The 24,530-nt window shown below is 39.7% G+C and overlaps 1 protein-coding gene across 1 annotated transcript in view; it reads left to right on the plus strand.

The window, feature by feature from the left end:
• Window positions 1-24,530, plus strand: part of LRRC56 (leucine rich repeat containing 56) — an 84,622-nt gene that overhangs the window by 35,286 nt on the left and 24,806 nt on the right. The window contains exons 7-8 of the mRNA XM_071558715.1: window positions 4,112-4,199; window positions 10,815-10,875. Coding sequence (XP_071414816.1) covers window positions 4,112-4,199; window positions 10,815-10,875 — 149 coding nt within the window. The remainder of the gene's footprint in view (window positions 1-4,111; window positions 4,200-10,814; window positions 10,876-24,530) is intronic.

A 24,530-nucleotide genomic window follows, 5' to 3' on the forward strand; every position in this document is an offset into this window, starting at 1 on the left:
CCTTCTTCTCTGTGTCTGATACTTACGTTGCTGGGCTGCAGATGGGTGGCCGGCAGAATCCACCCTGAACAGCAACAATCAGCCTGGAATTATACTTAGGTTTTTCAAGGTATACTCTGAGTTAATTTAGATCAAAACTATATCCTGCTCTTTGCCTAGAACAGATCCTTGGTCCCTTTTTGTTTGCACTCTGTGGAGGCTGAACAGCTGTAAACAGCCAAAGGAATACCTGGATGGTACAGCACCTTCATGTCTGTGAGCCCTCCTGGGGCACAGGCAGGGACATTCTGTCCCTGGCTGTCAGAACAGCTCATTGAGCTGTGGGTAGGCAGTCATTATCTGAAGCCACAGTGGGACACCTCGGAATTAGGGTGGGAGCCTGTCCTAGACCTGGGATGGCCCTAGGAATGAAGAGACAGAGAGTACTCCAGCATCACTTCTGTTCACATGGTGCCAGACATCTATCTGTCCAAGCTGATGACCTTTCAGTGTGTTTGGTCATGATTTTTTTTTTATTTTTGCTACCAAATAGCAACAAAATTCTTCCTAAATTATGCCTCCTTTCAAATTTTGATGAAGGTTCCCATGTTTTGACATAAAAAACAGCATAAGAAGAAGATGCTGCTAAGTATGTGTCACCTTTGTTTAAATGTTTCCACATCCTTGCCTCAATCTCCCCTGTTCTTGGTGTCAGAATTTTACCTATGACGTGAGTTGTATCGTACATGCAGCTTCACCAGTGTGCCAAGAATGGTCTCTGGGGAGTAGTAATATCCTAACTATCTTCCACAGGAACCATTCACCACATAACCTTCTCTTGAACTGCCGCCCTGGCCTTTTGCTTGCTGACTGGCTTGCACCTGCGGTCTCTGTGCTTCTAGTGCCTTTAAGTGAGCTCATATCCTCCACCTAAGAGCATATGTCATTTCCTTCACATACTGCCCTAACTTTTGCATCCCCCAGCAAATTGGTTTCAAGCTGTCCAAGCATGTCCTTGGCATTAGCAGATGGAAGGACAGGGATTTTTGCAGATGCTTGGAAATGCAGAACAGGGAGGTGGGCACCAGGAATACATGGAGTTTATTGCATCTGGTCAGCACATGCTTCAAAGCAGCTATCTATAGTTCAAAGAACTGGTAGTGATGGCCAATAACCCTTTCCTGCACTGGAGCCACAGTTCTGCCTGTTGCAGTACAAAAATATGGATGCACTAAGCAGCTCGTCTCTCAGACAATGATAAAAAGTAAAAACGGTGGATCTGGAATAGGAAAAGAAGGGAAAAAAAAATCACACTGGTACTCCCTGGTATGAGAAAAAGGAATAGGGAACCCTAAAAAAGGAGAGAATATTACTTTATGCAGCTTTTCTGTTTGGATTTTGAAAGAGAAGAACGGGAGCAGAACTGTGAAGGAAGGCTGGAATACAGGAGGGGGAAGGACAGCATGCAGGGAAGTTGCAGACAGCAAAGGAAAAAAGGACAAAAAAGGAACAAAAACTCCTTGTGATGTCAGGACCTTTTGCTACTCTACTGAAAAAGTGTATGACCCTAAGCTTATTACTTGTTCTGAGACTTCTCCCTGTTCTCATGTAGACTCTGAAGACTATTTTGATGGGAAACAGGGAAGTATGTTTCAGAAGCAGTTTCCTTTAATGATAATAAACTTGCATCTAAATCCAGCACTCCGAGTGCATGGTTGTGTGCCTGGCCATCAGCTAGCTCTGGTTTCACACATAATCTCATGCTGTGTGACGGACAGAGTCATCTGCTGGAAAGGGATACTGCAAAATGTGTCATGCAGTGAGAGATTTGGCGTTCAGTTGGAGGGAGAAAGCAGTCCATAGTTGGTAAGCTTTCTACCTTTGCAGGAGTGTGCTGGTTTAAAGGTGAACCAGCAGGGGAAATGAACTCACCACGAGAGAGATTGTAAGTCAGAGCTAAAATTTAATAATAATATTACAATAAATACACTGACACAAAGGGAAATTGCTTTCAACTCACAAACCCCAGCAGTATAACTCAGTGTCCTGGGGCACAAACCCAAGGGAGCTTGTTAGCCCTTGTGCTGAGACCCCTGTGGCTCCCCCCAAAGTCCAGAGCAAAAGGAAGTGGAAAACCTGTTGGTGTAGGCGAGGGCTGTGGTCTGGGTAAGAGTGGTGATCTCCTCCTGTTGAGGTCCTGCTGTTCCTCTGGATACAAGGAGAAGTTCCCAAGGTCTTCTTACCCACCACTTATGTACCCTCAGGGAGCACCCAGTCCCTCCCCCTGGGCGGGGACTCACACAATGGGTGATTAACTTTGGGAGCCAGAGGGTATTGTTGAACTGTTGATGGCCCATTAGCAGCCACACTGCCTCAGGCTGGGTGTGAAGGTGATAATGGTTCCCTGGGCAGCTGCTGCTAATAGTCCATTGTCCTTGGGGAATTAATAGAGGGGGTAGAATACACAGCTTTGATGACCCCACACACAGTGATAACTGGTCCCTCCTGCTGAACTAGGACAAGGAGCAAAACACATTTTGTAGTGGCTGCATTTGGGAATAGGAAGTAAATGTCTGGATACTGTTGGGGATTCCCAGGTTTTCACCTTAGACCATTGTTTCTTCTACTCTAGTGGGGAGGCAAGAAAGTCTGGAAGCTTTCTTATGTTCAGGTGGCCTAAAATCAGAGTTTCAAAAATAAGATTAAAAATAATTTTAAACATAATGTTTTAAAGATAGTTCAAAACCAGTTTAAGATATTGGATAATTCTGTTTCTTAGAAGCATAAGTAAAGACCTTATAAAGAGAGACAGTTTTTCAAGGAGGAATGCTCAGCTTTTTCTGGAAACCATGCTCACCATGTTCTTTTAAACTGTCATCTCAGTTACAGTCAGACTGCGTTTCATCCTTTGTAAGAGAATGTGGAACAATCAGAGTGAGTGAAGTTGCAGCCACTTTTGAACAATAAAAATGTTACTTAATGAGCAGGAATACCACAACCACCATATTTTCCCCTGCAAAATGAATCGAATATTTTTGTGGTTATTTTTCTTCCCAACATTTATAAGCAGAGGTGATCTTACACATTCCTTTCTAATTAATCATTTCCCCCTTATTAAAAAAACCCTAAAGAAAGTTATAACTTTTTAATAGTTAGAAAGCTTGTCTCTTGTATGTAGAGGTTGAATGAATGACTTCCTGCCTTCTTCTTAAGTAAAGGCACAAAAACTGAAGAGAGAGAAGCTGGATCAAAGCGGAAAGAAATAGGGGATGAGAACAGTGGTAATGTGAGATTACTTCAGCTCCTTGTGGAGTTGCAGCGTGGCGTGTTAGGATTTCACAGCCTTGCTGTAGTTTTCACTGGCAGTCTTAGGGCTTCCCTCTCTCCTGTCTGTGTAGCTTCTGCTTATTTTGTTCATCCTGCTTATGCCTGCCAAGGTAAAAAGTACATGAGTCTATCAACACAGACTTTAGGGTATTAATGTGATAACACAGGAAAGAGTCTGCATTCACACATCCTTGCTTAATGCAATGGTTGATCCAACTTCTAAGATTTTTTTAAAAAACTGAAGCATTTTGGAGGCATCTATTTGCATTGCCTAGATATCTTCAAAGGAATTTGTAATTCTTATAACTAGTGTTGTTGTCTTTCAGAAAAGTGGGCTGCTTGAATTAAAAACATGTTTTCCTTTTCATTGTTTGAGGTTTAAAGCCTGAACAGTGTGTTTTGTTGAGTTTTACCACCTAGTGCCTTTTCGATTACAGGTGATGCTTGAGGGTAACACTTTCTATCTGCTGAGGATTAGTGCAGGACTCATGCAAAACTTAAAGTATGGCCATAGTGTTTAAATGAAGCTAATTGGCTCGTAGGTCTGTTGTTGATTTGCAGCTTGAATGTAACCCTCAGCATTGTCTCTTTAAGAAATATATACATTATGGAAGAGTACAATATTTTGGAGCTACAAGGAAAAAAGGTCTTTGAATACTATTTCAATGTGATTGCATGTCTGGTCATGTGTACCTGTAATATGTGTTGACAAAACACTGTTTGAAAGCCTTTTTACAGCTTTTTGCTGCTGTGACATCTGGTTTATTGCATGAGAGTACACATATATTTCTGCTTATCTTTACAGAAAGTTTTGACAGGGGTAGATGATCTGCAGCAAGCGAAGTTCCTGGAGATGCGAGTAGATACAAGAGAGATCAGCTTGGGAAACTTTGGTAAGAAAACACTATTTTCTGCTCACCATCTCAAATTTTTCTTTATCTTGTCTTGGGCTGGGGACTCTGAGACCAACAGCCAGTGTAAAGTACTCTCCTGCTCAAGAGTTCTTGAAACATGATCCCTCTGGTGCCTCAGAGTCCTTGATCTCTGTTTTCTTATGTGAGGCTCTAAATAGGACTGAAAACTATGGCAATGGGATGAGTGGCACCACTTCTGCCTAAAGCCAATTAACTTGAACAAATTTTTCTTGTATAATGTGCTTCTAGGGCCTACTGATTACCTTGTCTCTAGCAAAACAGTAGCCAAAGGTCATTTTCCCTCTACTGTAAGATTTCCCGGTGACTGAGAAATTGCCAGTGGTATCAGGTGGCTCATGCTGCCAGCAGCCTGTCTTTGCATCCCGTACTGCCTTATTGAGCTGTGCTGGAAAGTGTGCTGGAGAAAGGACCTGTAGGTGTCATTCTGATAAGCCACAAACAGCCCTAATGCTTATGATTCATTTCAATGTCCTGATCACTGCACTAGGGAAGGGAGAAATACCCAAGGAATTCCCTCTGTAGCAGAGTTAATACTGAGACTATAAAACCTCCCTTTTTTGTCCAGAAATGGCAGTCATTTTCTGTCTTGTGGATTCCTACCAAGCAGTTTATTTTTCATATGCAAATGACTGTAATGTAACAGCTGATTTGCTTTAATGGCTCTTTTGATGTCCATTTGTCAAGAATGGTTGAGCAAGTACAGTGAAGGGGGATTTTGTCTTGAATTATATCGCCTCTTCATATTAGTTATTCTGTTTATTTCAGAAATAGGTCTCTTTCTGATAGGCACTTGATAATTTAAGGTAAATGACATCTGTTTGTTTCAGAGATCATAATCTGTTCAGTTGTGTTTCCTCCAGTTGATAAAGAAATCTCATTATGCCATTTCTATAGTGCTCAAAAGTGGTGCTCCCATTCCTATGCCATTTTACATTAGCTGTGACAAGCTAGCAAAATTTCACTTTTTTCACTCTTCACTTTCTTGTCTTTCACTGGGATAAATCCCTTTCTCCTCCCCTAGTAAGGCTTTTGCAACTTTTACAGAATACAGAGCACTATTCCCACGCTGCAAACAATTTCCATCTTGTTTATATCCCACTGTTTTTATCAAGAGTTGGCCACTACCTGCAGGTCCCCACTGCTTCTGAGAATAACAGAACATCAAGACCATCCTGATTTTCCTTCTTTTTTTTTTAAAAAAAATGCATTTCTGAATTTCCTTCCTGAAAAAATCTCTTTGCAAATGTCAGCACATGTATAGGGCAGAAAGTTTGCCACTTTAATGCTTCCAGTGATCTTCAATTTATTGCCATTTTTTCCATATGGCAGATGCTTTTTAGGTGCATGGAGTAAGGCCTAAGTTTTTAGGGGTATCGCAGAGCAGTTTACACCTTCAATGTGAATGGTGTAAGCAAGGCTGCTGTTGAAGGTGTCAGACTCATTGCCTGCTCCCTGCTGTCTGCCTGCCCCTGGAGCTGTGCTGCTGACCTGGTCTCTGGTCACAGCGGTCTGGAGAAATAACCTGAGGGAAAGAGTAGGGTAAGAACCAGACCAACTGGAATGACAGAAGTTCCAGTGTGACAGAATGAAAAGTTTTTCCCCTACTAGAACAGTCAAGCAATAGGAGTATCCAGACAGGTTTGGAGACTGTAGGTTTTCAAGACCTGGCTGAGTGAAGACTTAAGCACCCTGGTCTGATCTCACTGACAACCTGGCTCTGAGCTCCACACCTCCAACTGTCCCCTCCAGCCTGGACTGCTCTGTAATTTGGTTTTTCTTTTGCATTTCAAACCTGGCCAATTAGTTTCCTTTATGGTCATATTAAATGACTGAACCCTTCTCTCACTGTATTCCTTGGCTGTGGAAGGAGCATCTTTATCATCAAGAAATTACTTGTTTGGATGATCGTCCCACACTCAGTAAACAATACTGTTTGAACTGGGTTTATGTGTAAAGGTAAAACAGGCTATGCAAACTCTTTAATGTCCGAGTAGAAGTGCTGCAAGTTACTGACTGCTCATAACTGGCTCACATGGAACTTTGCAGCACTCAAATCTCAAATTTACACTACCTTTTTCACTTGAGAAACATTTCAAAATTTACAGCCTGTGTTACAGTCTGTAACACAAACACTTGGAGCCTAAAGATTTCCAGAGTAATTTAAAAGCTGTTCCTTGACGTTTTTCTTGAGATCTTTCCACTTTGGGATGTGCTAAACTTTAAAGCACCATCCTGCTAACCTTGCCCAATTTGTCAGGTCTGCCTCTACACAATGATGGGACGTGGTGGGGGGGAACAGTTACTTTTCTTAGGGCAGGGTGTGGACTAAAACTTGAAAAGACTGATATTGAAATATTTTCATGTGATTGGTTTTAAAATGAAGGAAAGGCTTTATGCCAGAACTTGAATGTGAGTATTTGTGAGTATTGAGCTTGGGGTAAATGCTGAAATGTCTAGGTGTTTTCAGTGTGCCTTCTGAGTGACAGGGAAAACACTGAACACCCTGGCAAGTCCTGTATCCAGCTTTGCAGATCTTGGAGCTGATTTCTGTGCTTTTCAACTGCATGTAGACTTCAGTTCATACTCAAACAGAGGGACTATTTCCTTTTCATTAGTTTATCCCTTCAGTTTCGATCATGGCCAGATATGAAATTGCATTCATGACCAACTCACAGAAATTCATGCTGAAAATAATAGCGGGATAGAGTCATTTAAGACACTACATAGTCCTCTTATTTCTAAGTAATTTCAGTATCTACAAATCAAGTTACCCACAGTGCTGTTCGCTGGTACTTTTTGTATTGTTGGCTGCTGGTGGTCAGGCTAAGTTGATTACATGTCTGGAGATTGCCACTTTCACTGCACACATATTATCAAGGAAAATCTCTCTTAAAGGTTCAGAAGTAGGGATGCACTATTATATTTCACACAGGGTCATTGTCTCTTTTTACCCTTTCCCTATGTGTTGACATCCCTGGTGTGGAGCTGGGAGATGTTTTTTGGTAGCCAGTGTTGCAGCAGCAGGTGCTTGCACGGTCAGGGAGCCAGTGTGGAGGCTGGAGATGTGAGTCTGACTGTGCTGGTCTTGCTTTAGCTGGAGCTGACAAACCTTGCTGAGCAGGGCTTGGACAGCCCACTGCAGCAGGGTTTGAGCAGGGTCTCCATGAGTCACAAGTATGTACTGGGGCAGCATGCTAGTAGCTTGACTCCAGCTAGCTTGGGTTTGCCTTCAAGTGCTGTGGTCTTGTCCCCAATTGTATTGCCCAGTTCACTCTAGAAATGTGAAAAAAAAAAGGCACATTTAGAACGTGTAGAAATAACATCAAAGTGATGTATCTTACTTGATCGAACACGTCTTAAGTGAATTAAGTAGACTGTTTAATTTACAAATCAGGTTGCTCTTGCTGGAAGAGGACAACCTGTTCTCACATGCCTGTTTTGTATTGTAGGATCAACAAAGTGTGAAGGTTGCCTGATGCCAGTGCAAGTCCTTATCAGTAGTTTCTTTTGTGTGCTTTTTACTAGTCTACCTTCCAAAAATCAAAAGTCAAGTCATGATGATTTTTGTTAACAATAGAAAAACAAGATATATGATGCTCCCTAAAAAGGGTTTCCTAGTGTAAACAAGAAGTGTTATAAGTGTTGTAGCTTGTAGAATATAATTAAAGCAGCATTTTGTCTGTTTTCTCCTTACCCTGTTTTCTAAATGTCACCTGCTGTACCCAGGCAGCTCAGAAAGACATCTGTTGTGAAGTGCAGCACTTCGGGCAATGCTTTTGAGTGTGCTTATTTTTCTTTTATTCACCTACCTTACACTTTGATTTCTTTCTGCTCTTCATTTAGTTTTGTTCCACTGGTACAGTACAGTAGAATAGTTTAACAGTAGTACATTGTTGGTGGTTAGTAATTTCAGAGCCATATAACAAAAATGGTATTTAATGAAAAGGAATCATAGACATGAGATAACATTGATCATCATTTTGAATTCTCAGCCTTGCTCTGCAATCACCAGCATTTTTCTGGACCATTCTCATCTTTAAAAAATTGAAATTAAACAGTATGAAGGCAGTTTCAGGATAAGGAATATATCATCTGTTCCTTTAAAATTAATATTAGACTTTAATAGTGTTGATATTTTAGAGTATTTTTAGGTTAGCATGAAAATAATTTCTGTCCTTGTTCTCAGGAAGGGTGCCATGGGGGTTAAAATTAAGTAAATTAGAAATATGTTGTTACATTTGGGTAGATCTTACTTTGTCACCTTCACTTTACAATTTTCTCTTCCAAGTTTAATCTTCCAGGCTCTAATGTATATATAAGTATTTGGGACTGTAAAAACCAGCAAAATCAATTGTACAATGAATTCTAAGCACCAAAGAGCAATTACATATCAATAGGAAAATTAAAGGAGGGAAGAACCTGCAGACTTGCAGAAATACATTGCAGAATATTGTTGGCAGAATTTTGCACGACCACACAGAAAACACTTCTATTTCAGTCTAGTAAACCGCACATTAGGGTGTAGCACTCTAGAAGTTTGCAGGGATAGACTGTGCCAAACAAAATGCAGAAAAATATCTGAGATGGAGGATCAAGTTACAATAATGAAATAACCAGATGTGAAAATTGTGTCATCAGCCTATCACTCTGCCTCTGAATCCTTTAATGGTTGGGTTTTTTCCTGAATCACTCCTAAATGCATTTAGTGGAAAGCTTTTTCTTGGGCAAGTCTCTTCATTTCTTTTGTGCTACTCTTCTTGACTCCTCATTCAGATTTGCTGCTTAATACTAGTCCTTCAAACACAGTTGCTTTGTAATGCTTTGCTGTAGCCTTTGCTTGGTAACCCTTTTCCCTCTCCAGCTGAAACCACGGCAAGGCTATTCCCGGTGCTGAGCTGGGACTGCAGAGGCTACTGCATCTGTCTCATTCTTTCCTTTAACACTTTGGGGGAAATAATTTAATCTCTCTGTCCTTATCAGAAACAGGATAGCAATTTTTTTAGTCTAGATTTGATTTTTTTTCTGTGGGAATCTTCTTAGGGCATGGTTTGTATCTGAGGAAGTATTTGCTCAGTAGCTGGTATGACTGCTGTGAATAATTACAGGGATCCTAATATCTCCTCTGCCAGGACTCTAAATTATTTTGTTATAAATGTATAAAACTTATTTGACATGCAAAAGTATGCCCTGCAGAATGAGGAATGTGTGTTATAATTTGTACTCCAATATTTATGGGTTATGGAAAATTATTAGAAGACTAAACTAAAAAAATCCACAGAGTGTTTTGAATTTTTTGGGTTTTTTTCAGAAGAGCTTTCCAAAGGCATGAAGTTAAATACTTGCAGTATGTGCATTATAATCACTCCCAAATAGCATTATATGTAGATAATGCTCCTACTAGAACATGATTTATTAAAATGTTTTTGCCATAATCACTCTTGTTCTGTTTGGGGAATGAACAGCATAACCTTTCTTTGCTTTGGAAATCCCAGTCCTTTTTTTTTTTTAAATTTATTTCTTTGTTGTTTGTTTCCTTTTTTCTTCTTTTTATACTTTGCAAAGGGCTGGAATGATGTCCTTCTGGATATCTGTAAGTTACCCTTGCCACAGAGTGATTACTCAGAGCGCTCAAAAATATTTGCTGAGAACACCTTTTAATGTTTTGGCAATGATCCAGTTTGTCTAAAATTAGTATTGCTTCTACATGGTTGCATGTTATGCTGAAGGATTCTCACCAGCCTTGGGTAAGCTCTCCTAGTGGGGAAGGGTACAGGTTTGCTATTGTCAATAAAAAATGTTTCCTGAGACTTGCGCTTATATCCAAATTATTCTGTAGCTTGGAGGGATTTGGTGTATGATTTTGGTTCAGAGATACCTTTAGAAGCAACCGGAAAGGTAAGTCTCTCTCGAGTATAGAAGAAAACACAGCATTAAAGAAGTAACAACAACAGAATACCGAGGTTTTCATGGATATGAAACTTGTACAATTCAATAGTAAACAATTGATCATATCCAGAAAATTAAAAGAAGAAAGCAATTCTTAGCTAAATAGGAATAGTGTTTTGGGGACCTCTGAACTATAAAAGATGTTGTGACGTGGAACTTTGTGTTTTTGTTGTTTGGCACACAGTTACATTTGGAAGAAGTGTTACTTAGCTGCGTATCCAGTAAAGTCCATCACTACTTTCCATTAAGTAGGTGCTGTACTATAAAGTATCCCTTACCTCTTGAGAATATCAGTCAATAGTCAGTAAGGATGAGGAATCGGCCCAAAGAAAACTGACACCCCTCAAGCCAGTTGCTGTTGTTGTCTGTCTGGAAAGGTGCCCTGTTGGAGAGGGTTTCAAAAATTGTAATTGGGTAGTCATGCAGACAATACGTGTATGTTCTAAAAATGCAAAGAATGAAATATTTTTTCAGTGAAATAATCTCATGGATTTTCTTAGAAGTCCAGTGCAGATCTGGCAGAAACAGCCAAGAAATGCATGTAAAATTAGATGCTTCGACCTTTAGTTGCTGGAAGTTTCATTTAATCCCAGGTCTGCAAAGTGATTCTTTATTCTGTTCTCATAGGTGTGCATCTACCTAATCTGAGAGAACTGAAGTTGAACAATAGCTTGCTTGTGTCTGTGAGGTAAGAAATGAATGATTCCATGAAATAAATATAAAGAATAACAGCCCACAATTTAAGTGACAAAATCTTCATTTGTGCTGCTTTCATTTCTTCGATTTCTCCATGCTATATAACGGATTAGGTCATGAATATATGCTGTGCTACTGTGCAAGTTTAAGGATGGAACCTGAACTGGAATAAATCAGTGTAGCTGCAATGGTGTCAATGAATTATCTCTCGTGTGCCACCAGGGAAGTTCCTGCCATGCTGAAGTCCATAGGAATTTGTTGCAAATTTGAAAGGAGCTAAAAATTCACCTCTTACCTATGTGTAGATTCTTGGATTTCAGAATGTTTCAGCCTTTGGGCTTTTACTGTGCACTGTAGCCTGTTCTATACAGGTCAGACAAGTTCCTTAGCTGATGAAAAGCACTTTGGTTTTATTGAAGTTAAGGAAGTTGGGTTTATAAGAGCTGCTATGAAGACTGCATGTCCCTGGCTTACTGAGCTTCATGGAAACATCACCTGTTTTGTCCCAGACAACTGGGGAGATGGTTGGTTGGAAAGGTAGAAGTGAAAACCATCACAATGAGGAGGCGCAGCTGTCTTCTCTCTCCTGTGATGATATCTGTATTATCCCTGGTAATTAATGCATAGTTGATAGGAACAGTTCATATCAGAAAAGGGCTGTGTAAAAGGCTATCTTTATTTTAAACAGGACTACTCTCTGGCTTTGTATGGCTACCTGCTAAATTTGTGGGGGGGAAAAGTAGTGTTTTTGCCAATTCTTGATAAAGAGAACACGGTCCCTGATAAGAAACTGCAATAACTTCTTCTTGGTCTCTCGAAAGTTGCTAATGAACTTCAGTTGTCATACTTTTATCTTATTTTTCCATGTTATAGTGATGAGGTGAACTATCTGCAGTCTAAATTTTGCTTTTCCTACCTTCTAATCCATAACATCTAAAAGTGGTGATTCTGCATTGCTGCAATTATTTTAGTAGTGACCAACTGTTGTCATAAGCATGAAATTGCTCCATTATTGCAATGGAGAAGTAAGTAATGTGTTAAAAAATTACAATTTTGACAATATCAGAAGATATCAGAAAGCAAAAACGTTAAAAAATGTTCTTTAGTTTGGTGAAAAATCCTTATTTGCTTTAAATGTGTCAACGGGAAATATTCTGACCACTTCTGTGGGTATTGAATATAGAATGCTGTTCAGGAAAACTAAACTGTTGGACTGGTTTTAGGAGGATTTTGCAGCTTTGTATTCTGAGACACTAATTTCTGTCATGAAAAGTTCTGGCAAACCATTTTCTTTGACCTGACATTTTTGTGGTACTTGATGCAGGTAAGGTTTGGTCTCGAGTTTTTATTTGACTCACTAAAACGTAAATATGTTTGGTATTGGATATCAGATCTAATATTGTGAGGATTCACAGGTCCACAGACCCCAGGAGAAGCTACTGCTGCTCCTTTAAATAAATGTCCTTTCTGTGTGCCAGTTAAACGCAATTGTCAGGGAATAGGTAAAGGAAGAAGAAGACAACTTACTTAGCTCTCCCAGACCTGAACTCAATATAGTTATCTTAGTAGCTTTTCTTTAATAATTCCCATCTTTGACAATCTGTCATTGATAAACACAGATCATTAAAGGACACATCCCGTGCAAGCACAGCCTTGGTAGTTGAACTTTATTTTTGGATGTCTGTATCATGTCAGTGTAATGCCCATTAAAGCAATGTTGCTGCCACAGCAGTAGCGAAGCCTCCTATAGCTGATGCAACATATCTGCTTCTAATCTAGCAGGCTGTAGCCATTTACTCTAACATTCAGAAATCTTATTTCTAAATTAATTTTCTTGATATTTGAATTGTGTTCAAAATGTGATTATTGTGTTGTATTCAACCAAACCCTTGCAACTGAAGCTTTTGAGGATGATAGAAAAAAAATGTTCTACCTTCCTAATGAAAGTAATTCCCACAGATTTTGTCAAGCATGAGTTCAGAATCATTGTGGTTGTAATGTTAAAAAGGGCAGCAGATAACAGGAAACAGCCCATAGGGTCAGACTGGAAGACTGGTTTGTTTACTGAAAAGAAGGTAAGGACAGAAAAGCAGACAAAAGATAGAGGGTGTTTTGTACATAAATGGAATGTTAAAAGCAGACATCCTTTTCATGCTATTTTATGTGACAAAAACATATTTTTGTGAATCATTATGAGCAAAAGACTGACAGTGTGCATCTATGAGTGGGTACTAAGATGGGAAATTTTGCATTTTGTCTCTGTTTTTGTTTAATTTTGTCTTGCAGAGTAGAATTACCCAATTACTTTAGAATGAAATGGAATTGAAACATCTTTTTTCATTGTGAAAATGGGGAAAGAATTGACTTGTTAGTAAAGAGGATATAGGGAGATGTCAAAATGCAGATCTATGATCCTGACTTTAGTTACTGATTTTTATTTTTGATGTTTCCTCATGTCAGCCTCACAAAGGAACTTAAATTGTGAGGATGTTGAGATGTGCGTTGCCATTTGCTGTTCAATAGAAATCAAAGGAGGGATGTTCTGGTAGGGAGGAATCAAGGTATTTTTATATTACAGATTTTATGGGAGAACAATGCTTGCTAGGTTGGTGAGTTTGGATATTAACTTCTCCTGGTCGTTCTGAAGAAGTTCTGATTCCTTTGAGGGGCAATGTGGTTCAGCTACTTTAGCTGTAAATTCATGATCCTTCCCCAATCCTCCTAAAGCTTGCATTGCTTTTGAATGCTTGAAACTTTGAAAGCCTTTATGTAAGTACAGGATAGCATTATCAACTACTTAATTCACTCCATAAGAAAAATATAGCCAAGTTTATTTGAAAACAATCAATCTTGGCAGTTGAAAGGGGATTTATTTTTTGGCTGTTTGTGGGTTTTAATTTTCTACTGGCCCTGTGCTAAGGGGGAATGGCTCTGGAAAATGCAGTCTATTGTGGAAAGAAATTAGTTTATATTGTTGTTAATTTTCTAAATCACAATAATTTTATTATGTTTTGTTTGGTGACCTTCACCCATCTGCTAACAGCTGAGAAATTCTAGATTTATGAACTGATAATAAAGGACGAAAAGTCAAACCTATTCTGAAGAGTGCCTGTTAAAATCTGCCTGCCTTTTTTTTTTTCTGATGACCATAGTCCTTGACTTTGTAATGTTTCCAGTCAAAGAACTGTATTTCAAGGCCAATGAATTACTACTTCTGCTGTGGCACATAGCCAATGTATTTTTTATCAGATTGCTTTTATTCTCAATTCAGAGATGAATTAAAAGATCCATTTAAAGATGTTTAGATAGATATCTTTACAAAAGGGCTTTTAGATCGGATAGGAGGATCTTAGGAACTGGTTCCCATAAGTTTATAGCAGAAGCTGTGTCACCAGCTAAAGTTCATTTCCTCCCATTTAGCTCTAAACATTGTAGCCAGCAGAAGACTGATCTGCTCTCAGGGCTACTGAAGCAGCTGCTTGTAACAGAGAGAGGTTGTCATAAGTGAGATGAAATGCAGACTGTAAAATGTGGGGACACAAGTGAGCATAAGGGATATAGGGAAAGGAAAGCAGATTTTCTTCATCCAGATAGAGTAAACATTTCATTCAGTTCTTAATTTGGTCTTGCACTATTGCAAGAACGTCCCCCAGAACAAGAGGGCAGGAATATTGGTCCTCTTCAGTCAGTAAAATAATCAGAAGGTTCAAATGAACAAGGTGCAGATTACATTCAAAATCAACAATTCTCAAGCTTTTGTGAGCCAAGACTACCCATGCAGGAATGTGTGTATTCACTTTTTGAAATATTTTGAGCCCTCTGTGCTGTGAAAAAATTAACTGGAAATGTGAGCCAAGTGATTTAAATAAGGGATTTGCCGATCATTTCATGACTTTAAGAAACCAGAAGCAAATAAATTCTTTCTTAATTGAGGGCAAGTAAAGTTTAAGTAATGTTTAAAAATATTTTGGAGACCTGAATTAGGATCTTTATGTATTTGTACTTAGCAATATATCTCTCTGGTACTTATCCAACAAGGAGTTTAGGGAAATGTGTACCTCTTAAAGTCACACAAAGTTTGCCTTCAGTAGCATTGCTCACAAGCTGAAAATGAAAAATTGATCCAAGTGCTTTGTTGGTTCTGGATCAAGTTACACCACCTTGTGTAAGACTGAGCTGTGACACTCATCACCCCAAGACTTGATGTATTACTGATAGTGTGTGTCTAGGGACCAGCTATTTGCTTTTTCCCTAAATTTACTTTTTTCCTTGTCATTTTTACTTATTCCTTTCCTGTCTCTCTTTTTTCCCTTTTCTTCCAGTTTGCTTTTTCTTCTGTCTGTAATTTCTAATCTTTTTCAATTACTATGTTTGATGCATGTAGCACAGGTACCACATGTAAATGCAACAAATTTTGTGCAGCAAGGATCAGCATTGCTTTTAGGATAGATAAAAATCCACAAATATTTTCTAAAATTAATTCAGTTGCTTAGTTTGCATTAAAGTTGTAAATGTTTGTCAACAGTTGATTTATTTGTATATACAGTAGTTTCTTGCAGTGTTTACTGAGGGATCAGGGTCCTCTTGCTCTGGATTGTACTTATACATGCAGTGAGAGAACCACTGCTCTGATTCGGTGTAGGTGAGTTGCTTCATGCCCTTATTTCAGTGCCCAGAGCATCATCGTTTAATTTCATGTTTGCATTCCAGGATGGGGATAGCATTTAATTTCATATTCAAGCTAGTTTCTATAGGAAGTGTTTCTGTTACTTCTTTTGTGTAGCCAGCCTGAAAGTCATTCAGCACTTAAAGTGGCTGTAAGTCTCTCCTAAGAACATGTTCTTTGAAGAATTTGGGTGCTTTCCAGGAGCTAGGAAAGCATTTAAATTGTATCTTAATCTCAGTATTAATGAGTCTTCTCTGTATTAATGCCTGCAGATCCCTGAGAATATTACAAACCTTGGCAAAATTGCTGTGACATCAAGTTTTATTTAGCATTGGGGGTTTTAAGGGTATTCATATTATTGATAAAAAGTAATGATTTGGGTGCAGAAATACAGCTACTTTTAGTTGAGCGGATTATTTTCAGTAAAGCACCATCAGACTGTCTGCATTAAGCCCTAGGGAAATCTGATAGCTTTGACCACTTATCTGTCCTGGGTAAACCTCTCTGAGATGCCTAGCTCTAGTTTAATTTCACCAGGTCAGGTGCCCAAAGCAGACAGTGTAAATGTCTTTATGACCTTAGATGTCAGGGAATCTGGCAGTCTGATACACCAGCAAGGGAAACTGAACTTGTTTTTCTGTACAAATGCATTGTTTCAGTTCTGGAGCTTGGAGTCCATTCCACAGCAAGCACAGAGAACATCAAAACAAGTTCATGGCCTTGCAGTGCCTTTCCATGGTTCTTGCCTTCAGCACTCTGTTTTCTGAAGCTCCCCTGTCATCTATTTCAGACTGTCAGGTACAAAGTGGACCTGTAAGGAACAGGATTGAGGCAGATCCTACCATTGCACTCCAGGTTTAAAAGTCTCCTTATCATGACAGGGTCAGTGGGAAGGGTGTAGTGCACCTGTCTCATCATAGACCGAGCAGAGAGGGTCTGCTCTTGTGGCCATCTGAGCAGTTCCAGGGTGGTAGGTTCTTCCCCCAGGTGTACCACTATCATGGTTCTATTTTGTGATCCAAGCTGCCATACAATGCAGAGCATGAAAACCATAAGACGATTATCATAGACCACAACACTTTTTGTGACATGAACGTGGCTAGTCAAATAGCAAAGTAAGTAAGTAAGAGATAATGTGTACAGCAAGTCTGCCAGTAAACTCCTGCAAGGTAAGGAAAGCCCATTAAATAATTATAACCCTTCTCTGCCCATGATCTGAATAGAGACTCCACTTTGAGTATATCTGGTAAAAAGTGACCTTTCCTTTCAGGATGTTTTCTCATGTCATGCACCCATCCAAGGTTAGAGTTCAGCTTCTCTTTTCTGCTTCCTCAGCCACTAACTTGCTAATGTAGCTCTGTTGCATATTTGAGGAGTCAATACCATACTGGAGCCTGGGCTTGCTGTTATGAAGGCTTCAGACCTTTTCCACGTGTGATTTTCTCTGGGGTCCAGCTTCACTTGGTGTTGTCCAGGAGATGCAGCTCATCTCAAAGCAAGCATTCCCTCGGCTGTAGATGTGCTGGTAGTATGATGTGTTCCAGGGAGTCAGAGGACTGTCATGGTGGACATTTCTCAGCCTTCCTTCTGATGAGAAGGCCTGAGGACCTTTCTTCTTCCTTCCTGCTCTGGTGTTTGAGGGTAAACTGTTTGGTCCTATGCAAAGAATCCAGCACTTACTCTTCTAAAGTCAGTGAGCAGAAAAATGTGCATATATCCACACCTGCAAAAGCCTCATCACTGTGTCTCACCTTCTGTACACCTTCCTTTCCTTCATCAAGAAAATGCATAGATAAAAACTTTTGTGATTTCCGAAGGGAACCTCTGAAATTCTCTACTAAGTGGTGTTTTGGGCTTACAAATATTGTTTGTTTACAAGTTGTAGTTACTTAGGGTACACTAATTGCTTTTAGTAAATGAGGAACCTTTTAGTGGTCCTCAAGGTGACCTGATTCCAGTCTCTGGAGTTACAGGAGAAGCTTTACCCATTGAACCACTCACAGGTTGCAGTAGAGGCTTTGTGGCTGACTGGATTTGGCTAGACTAAGCTGTGGCAAGATTAGGCTTTGTGACTGAGCCACACTGAGACAGGCCTTCAAAATTAGAACTCAGATCCTGAGTTAGCTGTTGTTTCTACAGCATCCTGTGTTAGCCGTAGAAATATGCCATATTTTCTGTCTCAGTTGTTTATTTTGTATATTACTGCTGGATAGACACAGTCTTTTGAATGAGTTATGTATAAGAATTTGCTTAATGGGGTCATGATCTTGCTTAGATGCTTTGGATGAATATGAAAAATAAAAATGGTGGTAATAATTGGCTGATTACTGCCAGCAAATAACTACTTAGGTACTTGACTGTTAGGCAGTTTGCAGCTGCTCTATTTCAGCTGTGTCAGGGTTCACTTATGAAAACTTATACCTAAATATTCATTATAGTCAGTGATGAGAAAGAGTGGTTATAACCATAATCTGAGAAAACCCAAAGAACAGGGATGGGAAGCAGTAATAATTAGCCCATTGCCAGTGGAACTAACTGTTAAGGAAGCTTCTCTGTCTGACCACCCAGGAGCCACCCTCAGTCACACTCCGACCACCACAGACTTTCACTGCTCCGACTGAAGCCACTTCACACTGGGCCTGACATGCTGGGTGCCCTGCTTGACTCCCTGCACACCCCACACTCACACAGTCAGACAAGTTTCCCCTAGCAGAGCCTGAGGTGTCTGCATCCTTTAAGCAATTTACTCATGACAGGTTAGCACAAAACCAGCCTGAGCTGGGTGCCTCCTCTTTCCTTAATGCTATCCAGCTATGGAAGGATTGTCTTCATGGAAATAGGTAGCAAAGTCATCAGCATTACTTTAATGGGTTTGTAGGTTGTTTTGATTCTCTTCTACAAGAGAGTTGCTTCTCTGCAGTTTGTTTGGGTTTTTTAATTGAAAATAATTATGTTCAGTGGGAAATTGCATTTTTGGAATACAAGGTAAGTTCTGATTTTAAAAAAGGGAGAGAATAAGGTTGGAGGGAAAATTAAGCTACATGTTTATTCATCAGTTTATTAAGCTACTATTTATTCATCAGTTTGTAACTGCCAAGCAATATGAATAAAAAATGAACAAATAGAATTTCAGTGTACCATCAGTTTTATGATCTAATTTCTATGGAATATTCTCTACACAAGAGATGATTTGAGTTGTTCTTATTTTCTGTGGATGCATTACTGCACACTAAGGACCTGTTGCATTTTCCCCCTAAAATACATGCACACTTCTTTTTCTCTACATGTGTTTCTGATTTGCTGTGTGGCAAAGTGTTATCCTTCTGTCCTGAGATGTTTAAAGGATGCATCAGATCACTCAGATGCATCAGTAGCTGGGTCAGTAGCTGCAAGAAAGAAATACAGAAATGCCTTTGGGGTTTTAGGAGGTGAAGTTTGTGATTTCATCAGCATATAATGCATGCATATTCTTCACCCTTTGCGTTAAGCCGCAATTGTATGTTCTTGTGGAAGTGAGAATCTGAACACAAAGATCTGATAATGAAACCTATCACCTCCACTTCTGGTAACAGAAGTTTTATGAAGTATTCTGTGTTTGAAAAGACCATCTGTGGTATCTCCTGGTTTAAACTTCCATCAGCCTCACAGTCCTACTGCTCCACTTTCTACTGCTTTCTGCCCTCACCATAGGCACCAACTTGCAGTGTTTTGGTTTACTCTGCTTATTGTTGTTTAGTTTGTCTTGCTCTTTTTTGTAATTATGGTGATCATTCCTGTTAAGGTCCTATAGATCTTTTTTGGTTTTTTCAAGTTCTTTTTCTCAGCATCCCAAGATGAACCCAGTTTTAACATATAACATTTATTCCTTAAGAATTTCTTAAAGAAAGAAAGCTTTATCACCACATGTTATGTTTTGACCCTAGAATTAGTAAGAATCAGTAGCATAAACTTTATCTGTTATAAAATAAGCACATTAAATATGGTTGCTAAATCATACTGGAAGATTTTAAAAATATTTGAAAGTATGCTTATTTGCTTAATGAGTCTTATTTTGTCACTGTAGTTACTTGCACAAAGACCATACACCATTTTGGTGAGATGGTTGGTAGCCTGCAAAGGAACCATTGCAAATTAGTCTACAAATGAGCTGTTACTTGCAGGTGGTGAAAAGTGAGGTCAAGATGTGTTGGAATTTTGTGTGAGCTCCTTTCAAATTGTTTATTAAGGCCTTTTGAGACTTTTGTTGGCAGGAGGTTGCTGAGGACAATTAGTCACATGTGGTGAAGCCTCTCCATTTCTCAGTGGAGCTGATCAGTGGCCTCTCTGATGGCTGAGAGCCCTGGTGATGTCCCCCAAGCTTCTCTTCTGCATGTTGTTCACTTGTTGTAACAGAACATCTGTAGGCCAGTACAAGCAGAGAAAATCTCCCTAGAAGCTTTTGTTTAAGGAAAAAATCTTGACTTGGGACATATGGAGACAAGTCTGTCATACCAAATCTGGAATGAAAATTAGAGGCTGAGAGAGAAAAGAAATTTGGAGTAAATCACCTGACATTCATAGGCCCAAGTTGTACCTCTGTCTGTTCCTTGCAAGCTTCTGTATTTTTTGTTTCTCTTATTAGATAGATAAACAGATAGAAAAAAAGTTAGAAGAAATTTTCATCAGCCATAGGAGAAAATCATTAATGTCATACAAATGTGCCAGATCTAAAGAATCTCAAGAACCTGTATTTCCACTACTGTACATTCAGACTAAATCACTATGACTTATATTTTCTCTCTGGGTTTTCATACCAACCCGTTTTTGCAATGTCTCAAGTTTGTTTTTTTTTTCCAATGGAAACTCTATAGCCATTACCATGACAAAAATTGAACAGCTACTCCAAGCTGATCCAATTCTGTCATGTGTGGTCAATTAATCTAGAACTCCAGTTTTTCTGGTACACAGAAGAAGAGATTTCAGGGACGTTTTTAATGGTGTGTGTCTTAACACCACTGGATCTGTCACATAATTTGGATCTTTTACAGAATATTCCTTCTGCTTACCCTGCAGCATGTAAAGTTTCAAGTGTTGATTTTGAAGGATGAGATCTATATCAAATCAAAGTCAGAATGTATCTGTCTTACTCTGCCAAAGCTCAGACCTGGAACATACTGTGAAACAGGCATAGAACATGTGGGAGACTGAAAAGTTATTCATGCAGGAAATTTCAAAGCACTGTGGGATTCAATTCTTCAATGTAAGTAACTCATTCAGTAACCACAGTTTCACTGTCCTTTGGGGTTTTTTATATGTAAGCTTTCAACAATGAGAATGAACAATTGCCAAAGCTATAGGATCTGTCAGTAGCTCTGGGGCTAAATTGAGGGGCAATGTGGGTGTGAGAGTTTTATTTACTCTGTCTCAAGTGTTTCCTATTTGAAAATTCAGTTTGCCTTGTGGAAGATATAATGCACCTGGTGAGATGCAGCCACGGTGTGTTGGGTTTCTACAGCACCTCTGGGATGCAGCTTTATGCCAAGGGTGGGAGCTGGAGTAGTGTGGAAAAAAAAAATCAAGGGCAGGTCTTGTTCGACAAGACCATATTTTGACAATCTCTACTCCTTTCAAGTTGTGGGAGCTGAGTTAAAGCAACTGATCTTCCATTGTTAAAATGCTAGCAGTAACTAAGCTGACAAGCAGTTTTAATGATCAAAAGGAAATTAACACAAAATTATGTTATCCTTCCCACACATGTATATTCGTGTGTTAGGGAATTGCTGTTCCTGACTCCATCAACATTGATCAAGCCTATTATTCTGCTCTAGGTTTTTCTGACAGCAACTAAAAATGAAAGCACTTGAAATTAAAGCTACATTTCATCTCTATTAACTCTAACAGAAGTAAGCAGCTGGGTTACCTTGAGCACAATTATGAGTAGTTATAGAAGCACGTGTATCAGCACTCCATTTCACTTACAAATACCCCTCTCCTACTGGTCTCATAAAGCACTTTTTGTTTAAATGAGGTGTAGTCTGGCATGGCTTGCAAGTAGCATAGCATTCACTGTATTATTGCAGTTGCTACAGGGAGTTCAGTGAGGCAAGGAGAAGCAACAATGACAAGTGAAAAAGTCAGGAATGGCCCAGATATGTGTCTCACTGGGCTTGAATTTTGTTGTCATCTCCTGTATCCATATGCTGTCCTCACCTGCCAACGCTGGAGGGAGAGATCTCGGCCCCACTGAAGGCAGGGGGAGGTGGGCACTGGTGTTAGAGCTACTTTTATGCAGTGTCTCTGGTTGAAGCACTGGTCACAGATGTGTCCATGGCAGAGCTCAAGTACTCTTATCAGGACCGCCAGTGTGGTCTCTGGCTCCAGTGCTGGAAAACAGCCAAACTGCCTTGAGCAGTCTGTGGTTCTGGCTGCCATAGCCAGGTAGTCTCCTGTCCTTCTTTTCAGGCTTTTGCTTTAGAGAAAGTGCTGGCCAAAAGCACGTGGCTCCTTGATAATTACAATTTGCATTGGTAGGTCCACAAAAGCTGCAACAGCTGGTTCTCCTTTTGGCATAGCAAAGCTGAGAAGGGAGAGTCATGGACTGGACAAAGTGTGAAGCCTTGAATGTTCTCCTTGATTTATTTACCCCTTGTGCAGCACCAGGCAGTTGCATTTCCTCACAGACACCCAGTTTGCCATCAGGAAGGTGTGCAGCAGAGATCCACAGGTTAAAAAAAAGCGCAAGCAACCCTTTTCAAGCAAGCAAGCAACCAATCAAATGCCACAATGCTGGAATAAAATACTGAAATCTGTTTGTTGGGAGAAATATTGCCAGGGGCATGAGCACTGCGGCCCATTTTGAAAACAGCTCCTTATTCATAATAAGGTTGCCTCAAAAATATGGGACAACAGAGACGTGCTACTGCAAAGACCTTTGGCAACAGTAACTTTTTGTTCATACAGAAATTCTTCATTTGCAGTAAAAGGGAGATAGAAAAACAGAATTTCATAGACACAATTTTTATTTAAGAAGCCCTTTGGTAAATGCATACTTTCTGTTCAACCTAAAACATGCTAGCCTTCCTCTGATGTGTTTAAGCATATGAGTTAAGAATTGCCTAGCAAACTATCTTTTTGCTTAGTTTTTGAAGTCTCTAACAACGTCTCTATGCTTAGAAACCCTTACTGTTGAAAAGCTGCACAGATACATGGCACAGAATATTCTAAGTTGAAAGGGACCCAAAAGGATCATCAAGGCCAACTCTTAAGTGAATGGTCCATATGGGAGTCAAACCCACAATCCTGGTGTTATTAGCACCATGCTCTAACCAACTGAGCTAATCTTCAGAAAGCAGAATGAGGCTTGATTGTTAGGTGCTACATTTCCATGTATTTCAGCCTAAATGTGAGCTGGCAACAAAAGATGGGACACGATGCTTGTTGTCTTGCACCTTGGGCCATGGTTCACACTGGCACAAGGGAGCATAAAGAACCTAAAGGCAACCTGTGTGTCATGGCGATGTAAAGTGTAAGACAGAGGAGGTGCAAGCCAACAGTTTTTGGCATATTGTACTTGAATTTGGAAGGGCAAATACAAAACCAACGAAGACTGCAATACTGCAAAGCAAGACAAGTCTTCACATTCAAATGACCCTTGTTCAGCTGTGAAAGGGCACTGCAGGGACAGCAGGTATGTGGTCGCAGTGCTGCTTGCAGAGTTTGGAGGCTGTGTCATAGATTTGATCAAGTGCAAGCAACATATGCACACAATCAATTTTATAATTTTGAATACAGCTATTTGAGAACACAGTGAAACTATTATGTCAGCTTCCTATTAGAACATATGTTACTAATTGAAATAACTTTCAGGCTTTAAAAGTTTTTGTTTCAGATGTCAAAATTATCTGTACAACCAAACCATTGTGTGCTGACACAGATCATGCCATTGTTATTACAGTGCAACTTGATATAGTCCACTTGATTTCTGTAGGTCAGAGACTGGATTCTTTTTTCCTTTATTTTGCCAGACTGTAGTTTGATCACTCTTTTACAATCTAAATCTCTCCGATTACCAGTGTGTTCATTTTCAGAGTGACCTTTAAAATAAATAAAATCCACATCAGGGGCTATTTTAGATGTACTGCTTCTGAAGATTTATTCAGCAGATGCACATGTGCTTTGAGATGCTGTTTGCAAGGTCAGTGGATTTAGTGCTTTATTTCTAGGTGAGTGATTCAAAACCAATTTTCAGAAGATGCAATGGTTTTCAAGCTGATGAACGTGTTCAGGGTTGTGCTGTTGTGTTTACTGGGTAGCTTGAGCTCAGTGCAGTTATTCAAGTTTTATTGTGGTGAAACCAAGAGCTGGATTTGGCTCTCTAGGTCTGTTCTTCATCCAGTAAAATTTTGGCTGGAGCAAATCAATCCCTGAAGATCAGGGATGTTGGATTAATGGAAGAACACATTATTTCCCAAACTTGCTGTTAGGTGTTGTAAGCCAAACTGTTCATTGCCCTCTTCTCTCTCCCTAGTCTGTGGGAGTGATGACAAGATGGGAGCATCAGATTTCATGGGAAAAATCCTAAATGGTTGTGCACAAGTGGGGAAGGTGTTGCCAAGACCCTCACAGAAACATGAAGATATTTGATGAGTTCCCATCCCTGCAGCCATATCTGGAGATAATTGGAACCCAGGTTTCAAACCCTTCAGTTTATTGGTATTATTTTCTCAAAATCAATTATAAATGCAAATTTGTATGTTAAAGGTTAAAGTCTATGTTGTTTTCCTTGGCACTTTTGGTTACTAAGAACATGATCTGGTATCCAGTGCATGTTTTGCAGGCAGTTTTGTCAGATTGTGTGTGGAGTATTGTGTGTGTGGAGTGTTCCCTGGTCTGGCAACTTCAGGAGCTGTAATCCTCTGTTTATCACAACCACAGGTATGACATACACATTCCCACCCCATGCTCCATTTCACTGCCTCAAACCTGACTTGAATGAACCACAA

The sequence above is a fragment of the Pithys albifrons genome, chromosome 6, assembly GCF_047495875.1.
Source record: "Pithys albifrons albifrons isolate INPA30051 chromosome 6, PitAlb_v1, whole genome shotgun sequence".
In the NCBI taxonomy this organism is placed as follows: Eukaryota; Metazoa; Chordata; class Aves; order Passeriformes; family Thamnophilidae; genus Pithys; species Pithys albifrons.